This window comes from Mobula hypostoma, chromosome 21 (assembly GCF_963921235.1).
Source record: "Mobula hypostoma chromosome 21, sMobHyp1.1, whole genome shotgun sequence".
Classification (NCBI taxonomy): Eukaryota; Metazoa; Chordata; class Chondrichthyes; order Myliobatiformes; family Myliobatidae; genus Mobula; species Mobula hypostoma.
In genome coordinates, this window is record NC_086117.1 from 63,035,416 (window position 1) to 63,049,965 (window position 14,550).

Sequence of the window (14,550 nt, forward strand, 5' to 3'; positions counted from 1 at the left end):
TAAACGTGGTGGACCTGCAGACCCGACCTGTCCCTCATCTCAGTCCCCACTCCCTGACCTTTTCAATTTGGCGAACGCTTAACCAGGTCAAACTGCAGGCTGTTCCTCACACTCCGACTGCTCTGGATCCTGAACCCTGCTGCCATAATCCAGCCCCTACCCAACCTTTCCAATCCAGCCTAGCATTTAAATCAACCAGACATCGGGACTTTTCTCACTCCGAGTCGCCACAACTCTGCCTTCAGTTTGTTTTGACCCCGATTGCGCTTTGCCACCTCAAATCTCCACTTGCCTTGCCTCTCCGTTGTTAGTGTCAATCGTTATTAATAAGATGTATCATAGTTTCCTTTTGCTTTGTTTTTTGGGACTGTAAGTCATTGCTGTACATCACCAGTACCCACTGCACGCAGGCTCCCCCGCCGGTCACAGAGTACGGGCTCTACAATGTTAACTTTAGGACATACATTTAAGGTGGGAAATGGGAAAGTTTAGGGAGATGTGTGGGCAAGTTTTGTTTTACACGGTGCTGAGTGTCTGGAACAGGTAGCTGGGGGAACAATAGAAACAGACACAGTCGTGACATCGCAGAGGCTGTGAGACGTGAATATGGAGGGATGTGGGCCACATACAGGCGGAAGGCAGTTAGTTCAATTCGATATTGTGTTTTTATTTATTTAGAGATACAGCATGGTTACAAGCACTTCAGGGCCTGCAAGCCTGCGCCCGCAATTACACACGTGACCAATTAACCTACGTCTTTGGGATGTGAGAGGAAAATGGAGCACCCGGAGGAAACCCACATGGTCACAGGGAGAATGTACAAACTCCTTACAAGGAGCAGAATGGCGGGAAGTGAACCCGGGTCACTAATGCTGTAATAGTGTTATTTTAGCCACTGCGTTACCCTGGTGACCTAAAATGTTCAGCACTGGCATTGTGGGCCGAACAGCACGTTTCTGTCCACCACTGCTTCAGTTTCAGCTGAACTTAGAAGTATACGTCTGCTCCTTTGCTATCTTGGAATTCCCTGCCCAAAAGCACAATGGAAGTACCTCTGCCCTAGGTGCTTCAGTGGTTCCATTGAATATCAGGGAATGTATACAGTATACAACCTGAAATTTGTACTCTTCACAGACATCCACCAATATCAGAGAATGTATATTAGTGGTCGCCTACCTTTTTAAGCCCAAGATCCCCTACCTCGGCCTTAGTGAAAGGCAAGATTGACCTACTAAATCGTTTAGTCACACGCATGCGCACCGGGCAGAAAAGACTGGAAGTAAAGCCCTGCAACCCAGAAACAGTCTTTACAAACAGCTTTCAGTAGCTGGAGTATTGCTATATTACCATTATCTTAATTAGTATTACTTATTTCTATAATGCTCACATTACAACACCTTTAATTCTATGTTTCATTATTTAATTTTATTTCAACACGAAAAATAAGTGAATAAAAATTGACTGTTGCAGTCAGTGTGATGACTGGGGCTGAATACTTTCTGCTAGTTCCCTGAAATTTGGCTCATAACTACAGACAGCCAGTCTGCGACAGTCTGTGAGGTGTCTGTCAGTAAGACAGCTCCTGTACTTAGATTTCATAGTTTTCATCTGTTGCAGCACAGTGCCCTCACAAACCTCCTGACAGACCGAATATTTGAATGGACAGTTTCCTTTGTTAGACTGAAATGTTGAATCTGCCACATTTTTCAGGTGTTTTGTATTGGTAAACTGTTACTGAGACACTAGTATAGGTTTCAGAGGTACGCAAGCTAATGACACCACTTTTTTTGTTTCCCTGTTATTTACATTTGGGGAATGTTGGAATTTAAAGGGGGACAAGTATTGTAATGTGAACATTATAAAGATAAGTTAATACAAATTAGGATAATGGTAATATAGCAATTCCATAGCTACGCGGCTACAGAAAGCTATTTGTAAAGAGAGATTGTGAGGTTTTACTTCCGGTCTTTTCTATCGCAGTGCATGGCGGGGGAGCTACACACATGCACACTGGGCAGAAAGAACGTAACTAAAACCCCCGCAACCTGGAAACAATCTCCCTTTACAAACAGCTTTCAGTAGCTGGAGTATTGCTATATTACCATTATGCTGATTAGTATTACTTATTTTTATAAAGCTCACATTACAACAGTATTTGTGTATTTATTTATTTTTCATTTTTTTCGGGATCTACTGGGAAAGTCTCAAAGATTGACCGGTTGGCGATCACTAATGTATACAGTATACAACCTGAAATTCGTACTCTTCACAGACACCCAATTGTTCTGATACTGAAAATCAGCTGGTTGAAGTTATAACTTACAATCTTATTTCAAGGACCAACCCCTTAGTAATAATGATCAGAGAGAATCTAAGTACCAACAAGTACCTTCACTGTCTGAACATGAATTTACACAACCAAATACCTAAGTGCACACCTACTAAGTTTTCCTGACCCTCCATGAACCATCAATGAAGAGAAAGTATTACCTGGGAAAGGAGTCTACGCTGGCCTGTCACTCCTCGTGGTCCTGCACCAATCTCAGTGCCGCGGGGTCCTCCACGTCCACAGTGCTTGGACTCTGGAGAGTTGCTGCTCCTTTGCATTTGAAGCTCCTGACTCTTGTCGTGTTTCTCATCAGTTCAAATGATACACTTCCATCCTATTGGCTCAAGGTCACTGGACCTACCTGAATCACCTTCGTATTGGCTCTGGTCCAGGGCTACAACCAGCATTGTTCTGTGGTCTCTGCCCTCAGCCTCGTGCCATCGGTCTTTTCAACTCTGACTGGTTCAAGCCGGTCAAATTAGGTGACCCAGACACTGTCTAATGACATTGCAGGTTGCTTCTCCGGCAAGCCTGCCACTTCACATAATAAATAGCTACTTTTTTGAGAATGGTCTCAAGTTTAGCAGGTCATTAGCTGAAACTCCTTCTGTCCACACTTGAGACATTGCTCTTTGAAGATGTCCTGGATATTACAGAGGCTGGTGCCCATGATGGAGCTGACTGAGGCTACGTCTACACTACGCCAGATAATTTTGAAAATGAAGCTTTTTCCTCTTCATTTTGACCTTCCGTCCACACTGAAACGGCGTTTTCATCCCCCGAAAATGGAGATTTTCAGAAACGTTCTCCAGAGTGAATAAATCTGAAAACGCCTAATATCCGTTGCAGTGTGGATGGGATAACCGGAGATTTTTAAAACCACTGTCATGACGTGCCGGAACAGATGGCAGCAGGGCGGCATTTCATTGTTTTCTTCTTACTATTATTATTATTACTTTATTGTCGCCAAACAATTGATACTAGAGTGTACAATCATCACAGCGATTTTGATTCTGCGCTTCGCAGAACCTAACAACTTCAGAACAGACGGAAACGAGATTGAAGCCAGAAGAGTTAGAAATGTACTCACCAAATACTTTGGCTCATAGCCTACTGAATAAATAAGTATACTTACTTTGCCCTGTTTTCTGTCCTTGCTTGTATGAAGGTGGTTTACCTATTTATGCAAGTACTTCTCTGACAATAGATGCGTAACAGCCTAATGTAACATTGTATGGAAATACAAGATTACACTGCAGACATGTTTTATACATTTAACAAGGTGCTTTATTAATGCAACAGAGTTGGTCAGTTTTGCAATTTTTGTCATCAGCCGGGTTATACTGTCTGTGAACTCCCTGTCGGTTGCCTCCATACGCTACAGTATTTGTTTTTTTTCAGTTTAAGTCCTCCTGCGCAAGAGCCAAGAGCAATTCCTTTTAAGTTTTTCTACTCTGTAACTGGACAAATGCGCACCAAGCATACCATTTCCTCTTCGCTTGTTTTCTGTGTGTCCTGCGCATGCCCAGTAGGAGGAGATTTGCCCAAATATCCGTCTTATGTGGACAGAGCTATTTTGAAAAACGCTTAGTGTGGACGTCTGTCGTTTTTACTCGAAACCGGAGTTTTCAAAATTATCTGGCGTAGTGTAGACGTAGCCTGAGTTTACAACTCTTTGCAGCTTATTTCTATCCTGTGCAGTAGCCAACCTCTTCCCTACCCCCACCCTGCCATCCCGGACGGTGATGCAGTTAGTCAGAATGCTCTCCATTGTACATCTTTAGAAAGTTTCTTGTGTTTCAAGTGACATTCCAAATCTCTTCAAACTCCTAATGAAATATAGCTACTGTTTTGCCACCTTTATAGCTGTATCGATATGTTGGGTCCAGATTGGTCCTCAGAGATATTGACACCCAGGAACTTAAAATTGCTCAGTGCCTCCACTTCTGATCCCTTTATGAGGACTGATGTGTGCTCCCTTATCTTACCCTTTCTGAAGTCCACATTCAGTTCTTTAGTCTTACTGATGTTGATTGCAAGGTCATTACTGCAACACCACTCAACTAGCTGGTATATCTTGCTCCTGTACACCCTCTCGTCTCTATCTGAGATTCTGCCAACAATGATTGTATTATCAGCAAATTTATAGATGACATGCTTTCTGACCAACAATATAATCGAATATTGAATAAGAGTGGGGAAAGCCAGTGGGTACAGAACATCTATCTCAGTACTGTGTGTGTGGGTTCTATTCCTGTCTTTGTTAATAGACAAATCATTCATCATAAAAAGCATTTCAGCCAGGAGTGAATGAATGTTTGTGTCATTTTCTTTTACATTCTAATGACCACAGAGTGGGTAGATTCAGAAGGTGTCAATCTTCTCATGTCAAACTCCTCCTTTAGGAAGTGAAACGGGCTGAGGCATTGTTACCTGGATTTAAGAAATGATCTTCCCAGGACTCCATACCAGCATTATCATCATTATGTACTGTGTCATATGACATCATCATCATTATGTAACATGTCGTATGGCATCATCATTATGTACCATGTCGTATGTCATCATCATTATGTGCTGTGTCGTATGACGTGGGCGATCATAGTCTTGACCATGATTGTTTTTGGCAAATTTTTCTACAGAAGTGGTTTGCCATTGCCTTCTTCTGGGCAGTGTCTTTACAAGACGGGTGACCCCAGCCATTATCAATACTCTTCAGAGGTTGTCTGCCTGGTGTGGTCGCATCACCTGGACTTATGATCTGCACCACCTGCTCCCATGGCTTCCCATGACCCCGATCGGGGGAAGGGGTCCAAAGCAAATGCTACACCTTGCCCAAGGGTGACTTGCAAGCTAGCACCTTACACCACCTTTGGTAGAGATGTCTCTCTGCCCCACCACACTTCCATACCAGCAGCTTTAGCTAAATGTAAAGCCGTGAGGATTTACACTAAACTTTGAATCTAGAGAAGAAATGGCTAGTTGCCAGAAAGCAATATTGGGCAGCGTGGTAGCGTAGCGGTTTGCACAATGCACTACAGTCACATTGTTTGCAGATCAGGCTTCAATTCCCACCACTGTTTTCAAGGAATTTGTAAATTCTCCCATAAATACTTGGGTTTCCTCGAGTGATCAGTTTCCTCCCACATTCCAAAGACTTACAGGCTAGAGTTAGTAGGTTGTGGCATGTTATGTTGGCGCCAGAAGCATGGCAAAACGTGGGCTGCCCCCAGCACGTCCTTAGCCTGCGTTGATCGATGAGGCAAACAAGGCATCTCTGTATGCTTGATATACTTGAGACAAGTAAAGCTAATCTTTCTTTGCAGGGCTGTTCGCTGAGCCTTGGGGTCGGCTCAGCAGTCGAGGTGATGTCATCGGTGTACAGAAGCGTGTTGTTTCTGCCGAGTGCTTGCGTTAATTTGGCCTGACTCTCAGTTGGCAATCAGAATAACGAGAGTCGGACCACATAAAAGCCAGCACTCAGCTGAAATTGCACACTGATGATGTCACAAGTTTGCGACCAGGCTCAGCGAGCAACCCTATAAATAAGCAACCAAGTTCTTAAGTTTCAAAGCTCATCTTTCTGCTTAATACTTCATTGTATTCACTACCTAGACTGCAAGTGACTGCTCTTGAAGATAATTAAATTATTCATTTAATCTTGTATAACAGGCTGAATATAATGTCAAAGAAATTCCAAATTTTGAAGTGCCACCATCCTATTTTCCATTCCATTAACTTTAATCTTTAAAAAAAATCTATAAAGTAACTGATGTGTCTTTGAATTGTGTGGTGTATGAGGTTTTTAATCCACCATTTTATTTATATGGAATGTATTTTTAAGCCGAGTTCTTTCTTCCTCTCAAACAGAAACAGGCTTCCCCTTGGCCTTCATGCGAATCTGTCTGAGGGTTTACCTGTCTGTGAACAACTCCGAATGGGCTCTTCCTTGGTCAACAAGGATGGCTTTTTCCATGGGAAAATGGGAATTCGGGAAGTGCTGAAGAGCGGCCACATCAACCTATCTGAGGTATGTGTCGAGGCTGACCATGGTGTGAAGGTTTAAACAGGAATACTATCATCTTTTCAGATCTCCACAGGAAATATGAGTGTAGTTAGGGCTGAACTTTCACACTTGACATATCAGTCAGGTTTGATATCACCGACATGTGTACTTTCAGGCTTCTGTACCTCCTTCCTTATGGTAGCAATGAGAAGAGGGCATGTCCTGGTGATGGGGGTCCTTGATGATCGATACCGTGTTTTTGAGACATCACTCCTACAGTGGCTAGTGTCCGTGATGGAGTTTCTGCAGCTTCTCTTGATCCTGTGATTTAGAGGCCCCCCCCCACCCCCGCCGATACCAGTTAGAATGCTCTCCATGGTACATCTGTAGAAATTTTGCTTTCGTATAGAGGCTCAGCGTAGAGATTCTGCAGATGCTGGAAATCCAGAGAAACAAACACAAAATGCTGGAGGAGTGTAGAAAGTCAGGCAGCATCTCTGGAGGAGCCAAGACCCTTCGTCAGAACTGGAGAGGAAAGTGGGCGGTGGGGCAGGAGCCAGAATTAGGGTGAGGGGAAGCTGGCAGGTGATAGGTGGAGGAAGGTAGGGGCAAAGTAGTAAGCTGAGAAGTGATAGGTGGAAGAGGTAAAGGGCTGAAGAAGAACAAATCTAACAGGAGAGAACAGTGACTGTAGAAGAAAGAGGAGGGGAAGCAGATGAATGTAATTTCATGTTGAGGAGAAGAGAAGAGGTGAGACGGCAACCAGAATGGGGAATGGGAGAAAGAGAAAGGGAGAGGGGTCAAATAGTCAGATGCTGGAGAAATCAATGATTGTACCATCAGGTCGAAGGCTACCCAGACAGAATATCAGGCATTGCTTTTCCAATCTGTGCTTGGCCTCATCATGGAAGTAGAGGAGGCCATGGACGTAATAGGGATGCAAAGTCAAATTGAAACAGGTAGTAACCTTGAAATCCCGCCTTTTTTCAGTGGACGGTGCGAAGGTGCCCGATTAAGTAGCCCTTCAATTTGTGTCAAGTAGAGGCGGCTGCCCTGGGTCCTAACGGGTTTGCAGCTGAAGTGTTGCCTCACCTGGAAGGATTTTAGAGCCCTGAATGGAGGCAGGGGGAAGTGCGGGGGCAGGAGTGGAGGCGAGGGGGGAGGTGCGGGGTCAGGAGTGGAGGCGAGGGGGGAGGTGCGGGGTCAGGAGTGGAGGCGAGGGGGGAGGTGCGGGGGCAGGAGTGGAGGCGAGGGGGAGGTGCGGGGGCAGGAGTGGAAGCGAGGGGGAAGGTGCGGGGGCAGGAGTGGAGGCGAGGGGGAGGTGCGGGGGCAGGAGTGGAGGCGAGGGGGAGGTGCATGGACAGGAGTGGAGGCGAGGGGGAGGTGCGGGGACAGGAGTAGCACTTGTCCTGCCTGCTTGGTTGGAGTATTGAGGAGAGGTTAGACACTGTGGCTGTTTTCTCTAGAGAGATAGAAACTGAGAGGAAATTTGACAGAAATATGTAAACTTATATGTCAGTGAAGATACCCCATGGGTTGTAGAACACCACAACACACAAACAGGCCCTTTGGCCCATCTACTTTGTGCCGAACCGTTTCCCACCAACCTGCACCAGGACCATAGCCCTCATACCGCCCCCCCATCCATGTACCTATCAAAACTTCTCTAAATGTTGAAATCAAACCCACATATACCACTTCTGCTGGCAGCTCGATCCATACTCTTAAGTATTTAACCTTCCACCTTTAACCCATGACTTCTCATTGTAGTCTCGCCCAACCTCTGTGAAAATAGCCTTTACCCTATCTATATCCCTCCATAATTTTGCATAGCTCTATCAAATCTCCCCTCAATCATCTACATTCTAGGGAATAAATTCAAAAATTCATAGTAAATTTGTTATGAAAGTACATATGTCACCAGACACAACCCTAAGATTCATTTTTGTGCAGGCATTCACAGTAAATACAAGGAACGTAATGGAATCAAAGAAAGACTGTGCCCAACAGGATGGACAACCAGAGTGCAGAAGACAATAAATTGTTGAAATACAAAAAGAAAGAAACAATTAATACTAAATAAGTAATAAATATGGAGACAATGAGATGAAGAGACCTTGAAATTAAGTTCATGGGTTGTGGGAACAGTTCAGTGTTGGGACAAGTGAAGTTATCCTCTCTTGTTCAGGAGCCTGATGGTTGAGGGGTAGTAACTGTTCCTGAACCTGGTGGTGTGGGTCCTGCAGCCCCTGTAACTTCCTGATGGCCACATTGAGACAAGAGTGTGTCCAGGGTGGTGATGGGGGGTGCCTGATGATGGATGCTGCTCTCCTGTGACAGCGCTCCGTGTAGATGGTGAGGAAGGCGCTAGCTGTGATGGATTTGGCCATATCCACTACTGTTTGTAAGTAACTTCTGTACTTTTTGTAGGTACTTTGGTAAGTCCTAACCTATCCAACCTTTCCCTATAACTCAGGACCTCAAGTCCTGGCAACATCTTTGTCAATGTTTGAGTGAATGTTAACCATGTTTCCTAGCAAAGATCAGAGGGGAACGTCACCAATGCTGACGCCATTTTTCAGCTTGGTCCATCAGCTAATGTTGGACTTACACATGCCAACCAGCTTCTTCTGTCTACAACACAGCTGCATTAAGACACTGTGGTTAGATTTCTGTCTGAAATGACAATAAAGTCAAGTTGCTCCAATAATACCAGAGGTCTGATTCTTAAAAATAACTGTACCTACTGCTCCCTGAAGCATTGCTCTTCAATCAGATATTTTTCTCCTTGTACCTAAGCAGGACAATTTCCTTATAGCAAGGACTAAACTCTGTACACCAGTTTAAATCTAACTTCTGTTCAGATTGGTACCTTGGGAGCCCTTGTGCAGGATTCCTGAAAGATTAAATAGCAGGTCGAGTCAGTGGTGAGGAAGGCAAATGCAATGTTCACATTCATTTCAAGAGGACCTCCAAGAAGACCGCAACCTCATTGTAAGGTTTAGAGGCTTGTGTGCCTCAATGACCCAGAGAACTATGTTGGCTGGAGTCAGGACTGTACGCTTTGGCTCTTGGTAGGGTCACTCATGCCAAACAGGTCAAAGGGTAGAGGCCAGACTAAGAGTGGTCCATCGGTCCTCCAGGTTTGGGGGTTCAGCTCAAGGCTAATAACCCTGACTGGTAAAACAAAATTGTTACAGAAACAGCAAAGGAGATTCGTTCTAAGTGTGACAGTATTCCTGGGTCTCCACCCTGGACTTGCACGACTGACAGTAGTGAAAACTGGGAGGAAGCTACCGACATGTTGAAGGAAGCCCAGAACACTGCCTGAGTTGGAGGACCTTCATTGCTGCCCTAAATGTCAGCAGTATAATGAACAGTAGAAGAATATACGAGTAAGAGCAAGGGTGTAGTGCTGAGGCTTTATAAAGCATTGGTCAGACTGCACTTAGTATTGTGTGAACTTCCCACTAATCAGGACATTTACAGGTGTGGGGGGAAAAGAAAGGGCCTGAAGGATCACTGGGGACCCGAGTCACCCCAACTGTTCCAGCTGCGACTGTCCAGAAACAGTACTGCAGCATAAAAGCCAGGACCAACGGCTCCGGGACAGCTGCTTCCACCAGCCTATCAGACTGACTAATTCATGCTGATACAATTGTATTTCTATGCTATACTGACTGTCCTGTTGTACATACTATTTATTACCAATTACTATAGACGGAGATGTAACATAAAGATTTTTACTCCTCATGTATGTGAAGGATGTAAGTAATAAGGTCAATTCAATTCAATTCAATCGTATCTTAAGAAAGGATGGAGAGGGTCTAGAGGAGGTTCACCAGTGAACCCAGGAATGAAAGGATTAACATATTAGATTCAATGTATGCACACAGAATACGGCTCTGCGATTCATCCTCACACAGGCAGCCACGAAACAAAGAAACACCATGGAGGAAGAAAACATCGAAACACCCAATGCGCAAAGAGAAGAACAAATTGCGCAAACAGCAAAAAGTGAGCAAACAACACATAGAATATCAAACAAACCAGGAGTTCAGGAGTCTCCAGTGCCACAGGTCCTAGCTAATTCAGGCACAGGATGATTCTTCAGTCCACATCAATCGCCCTGATCAAACTGTTGAGAAACAGCAAAAAGAGGAACTAGCATCCAGGAATATATGCAACATGAACTCAAAGACCCCCAAAGCAAGTCTACAGCTTCACCAATCAATGTGGATCCCAAGACTCCTGCACATTCCTCTGACAGCAGCTGGCGTGAAGGTGAGGAGAACAAAGGCAGACAGTGCCAAACACTCGCCTATCCTCTGCTCTTTTCCTTGCTTGACGGCTCAATCGTAGAGAAGCAATGGAGTCGATTACAGGCTCACGTCCTTGACACTTCAGTCGGAGAGAAGCAATGCAATCGATCATGGGCTTGTTCCCTTACACCTCAATCAGAGAGAAACAATGGGGTCGATCGTGGGCTCACACACTCGACGTCTCAGTCGGAGAGAAGCAATGGAATCAATCATGGGCTCACACCCTGTCTCTTGGTTACTAAGCCTCCAGGCCACACACTCTGCTCCAAACTCCACTGAGCTCACTCAGACAATAAGGCACCAAATCCTTCAACTGGCCCAAAATAATAACATGAAAGTGTAAATGACAGTTTCCATCGCACACAGCTTAGTTGTAGAATCCTGTTTGTAGTAAAAGAAGTCATTTTGTGAACTGTCAGCAGGATGTCATTGTTTGCTGGCTCTGGCCCTGTGCTCCCTGGAGTTTGGAGAAATGAGGGAGGGATGTCAGAGGTGATTTTTTTTTTATACAGTGGAAGTGCCTTGCATGCCCTGCATGCCCTGCCAGTGCGGGATGGTAGAGGCCAATACTTCAGGAGCATTTAAGAGACTCTAAGATAGTCACGTGGATGATAGACAGATGGAGGGTTATGGGAGGGAAGGGGTAGGTTGATCTTGGAGTAGGCTCAAAGGCTGACAATGTTGTGGGCTCAAGAACCTGTCATGTACAGTTTTATGTTCGATGGTCGCTGCAAAACTCTGGTAGGGCAGCGTGGCACAACGCTTTACAGTACCAGTGACCCGGGTTCAATTCCCATCGCACGGTGGTGTAGTGGTTAGCACAATGCTTTACAGTACCAGTGACCCGAGTTCAATTCCCATCACATGGTGGTATGGTGGTGTAGTGGTTAGCACAACACTTTACAGTACCAGTGACCCGGGTTCAATTCCCATCGCACGGTAGTGTAGTGGTCAGCACAATGTTTTACAGTACCAGTGACCCGGGTTCAATTCCCATCGCACGGTAGTGTAGTGGTCAGCACAACGCTTTACAGTACCAGTGACCCGGGTTTAATTCCCACTGCTGTTTACAAGGAGTTTGTATGTTTTCCCCATGACTCCATCGGTTTCCCCTGGTTGCTCTGGTATCCTCCCACAGTCCAAAGATGCAGAAGTTAAAAGGTTAATTGGTCATTGTAAGTTGCCCTGTGATTAAATCGGGAGGATTGCTGGGCGGTGTGTAATTGTAAATTGCCCCGTGATTGGGCTGGGATTAAATCGGGAGGATTGCTGGGCAGTGTGTCATTGTAAATTGCCCCGTGATTGGGCTGGGATTAAATCGGACTTTTCAACCAGCGCACAAAGGAAATTAATGTGCGCACAAAAGGTTAATTACCTAAAATAATGTAATTAATAATTATACTTATTGAAAATAATCTTTTAGCTAATGTTTCTGTTAACCAGTTAGTTGGCTAAATACTGTCACAAGAAGTCGATAAATGTCACATGGAAAGTAGCTTCGCAGGTTCTAAGCGATGTCTTCGATGAACCGGCTGCACTGTGCAAGATTCTGCAAGAGTGGCCTGACACCGATTGATTCACTTCATTTTGCGCCAGGCAAAATTAACAAGATAAGGAAGCAGTATCTGGGAGACAACGTTTCGTGGAGTGACAAAGTTAAAGTTTTGCTAAGCCAACAACGTGTAGAAAATGTGACCTAGATACAAGTTTGCTGTTGACTTTTATAAATAGTCTGTGTGTTCATTTAGAAGGAAGGTTTCCTGAAGATGAGGTACAAGAATGGTCAGCTTTTGATTTCTCCACAATTGCAGATTGTGACTTCACATTTGGCGATGAACAAGTTAATGCCTTATGTCTAAAATATCATGATTTCCTAGCTGAAAATACTGCAATAGTTAGACAGTTTAATGATTTCAAATTTTCCGTACCTGTCCATATCCCTCTAAGCCTTTAACCCTTTCCATTCTCCCTTCATGATTTTATACACCTCTATATGATCACCCCTTGGTGTCCTGCAGCCCCAGTGAATAATGTCCTAGTCTGCCTGAATTCTCCCCGTAACTCGGGCTCTCTGGTCTTGGCAGCATCCTTGTAGATCTTTGTTGCACTCTGTCCAGTTCAGTGACACAACAGAGTAACTAAACCTGTACACAATACATCAGCTGTGGCCTCACTAACATCTGGTCCAAATAATCAGTGGCTTCAGAGACATTCTAGGCTTCTGAAAAAATATCTAGATGGCGACATCCAAAATTCAGCATAATCCTCTACTTCGTCATTGTCAGAGAAGTACCTTGTGATGGTGCCAACAACCAACAGCAATGTCCTGAAGATAGTTCATGAAGCAACTACTTCTTTTAAATGTGCTCTGATTGAACCGCGTGCAGTTGGAGCCTGGAGTTTACATTTTGATCCAGCGATTTGGGTGATCTGGCTCTTTTGCTGCTTCCAGGGAAGTTTAGTGAGTTTAAGAGCAGAATGGCGGAATATGAACTTGTGATCGCCTCCGTTACTCATTGCCGATTAAAGTGTCCATGACTTTGGACGTGTTTCAGAGCACTCTATGTTTCGATGTTTAGTCTCTGTGGCTTTGGACTCTTTTGGAGGATTCTGCAGTGTGATATTTAGTCTCTTTGGGAGACAGCAAAGCACCAAATCGCTCATTTGGCCTGAAAACACGCCACCATATACAGCCTTGAGATTAATCTTCTTGCTGGCAGCCACAGAAAAGAACCAGAAGAAAATCCATTAAAAATACCACATACAACAAAGCCTGCCATGCATATTTTAGGACTAGGTCCGAGCCCAATTCTCTCTGAAGAAAGATGAGTTGGTACAGTGGAGTGGATGTTAATGGACTGGCTGCTAGACTTCTAGATAATTGATCTCGTTTGAATTTAATTGGCAGCTGGTGAATTTTTTTCACAGTTTCTTTTGTTAATTAAATTATGGAATGTGAAACTTTTCAATTGTTATTGATTTCATGTTGGCATTCATTTCAAGAGGACTAGAATATAAAAGCAAGGATGTAAGACTGAGGCTCAGTAAGACACTGGTGAGGCCTCAGATGGAGTATTGTGAGCAGTTTTGGGCCCCTTATCTAAGAAAGGATGTGCTGTCATTGGAGAGGGTTCAAAGGAGGTTCAGGAAAATGATTCCAGGATTAAAAGGCTTGTCATATGAGGAGCGTTTGATGACTCTGTGCCTGTATTCACTGGAATTCAGAAGAATGAAGGGTGACCTCACTGAAACCTGTGGAACGTTGAAAAGCCTCCATAGAGTGGATGTGGAGAGGATGTTTCCTATGGTGGGGGAGTCTAAGACCAGAGGACACAGCCTCAGAATAGAGAGGCATCCTTTTAGAATGGAGATGACGAGGAATTTGTTCAGCCAGAGAGTGGTGAATCAGTGGAATTTATTGCCACAGGCAGCTGTGGAGGCCAAGTTGTTGGATGTATTTAAGGCAGAGATTGATCGATTCTTGATTGGAAGGGATACAGGGAGAAGGCAGGAGATTGAGGGTGAGAGGGAATTGGATCAGCCATGATGAAATGGGGCAGACTCGATGGGCCAAATGGCCCAATTCTACTCCTATATCTTGTTGTCTAAAAGAGATGATAAACAATAGAGATTCTGTAGATGTTGGAAATCCAGAGCAACACTCACAAAATGCTGGAGGAATTTCAGCAGCTCAGGTCAGTATGTATGGAAATGATGCTTCAGGCTGAAATCCTTCTTCAGGATTCGAAGATATTTCGTCAGATGGATGTTTCTCTTAGTAAATAGTTAACAAATCTATGGCTGTTTACAAGAAGGCAATGGACAGACTAATGAAGCTGAGATCCTTCAATGTGTGCAGCAGGGTGCTGGAGATCTTTTACCAGTATGTTGTA

At 44.4% G+C, this 14,550-nt stretch overlaps 1 protein-coding gene across 2 annotated transcripts in view; it reads left to right on the top strand.

Moving 5' to 3' along the window:
• Positions 1-14,550, top strand: part of ydjc (YdjC chitooligosaccharide deacetylase homolog) — a 100,819-nt gene that overhangs the window by 36,979 nt on the left and 49,290 nt on the right. For both annotated transcript variants that reach the window (XM_063074144.1, XM_063074143.1), the window contains exon 3: positions 6,200-6,359. In XM_063074144.1, coding sequence (XP_062930214.1) covers positions 6,200-6,359 — 160 coding nt within the window. The remainder of the gene's footprint in view (positions 1-6,199; positions 6,360-14,550) is intronic.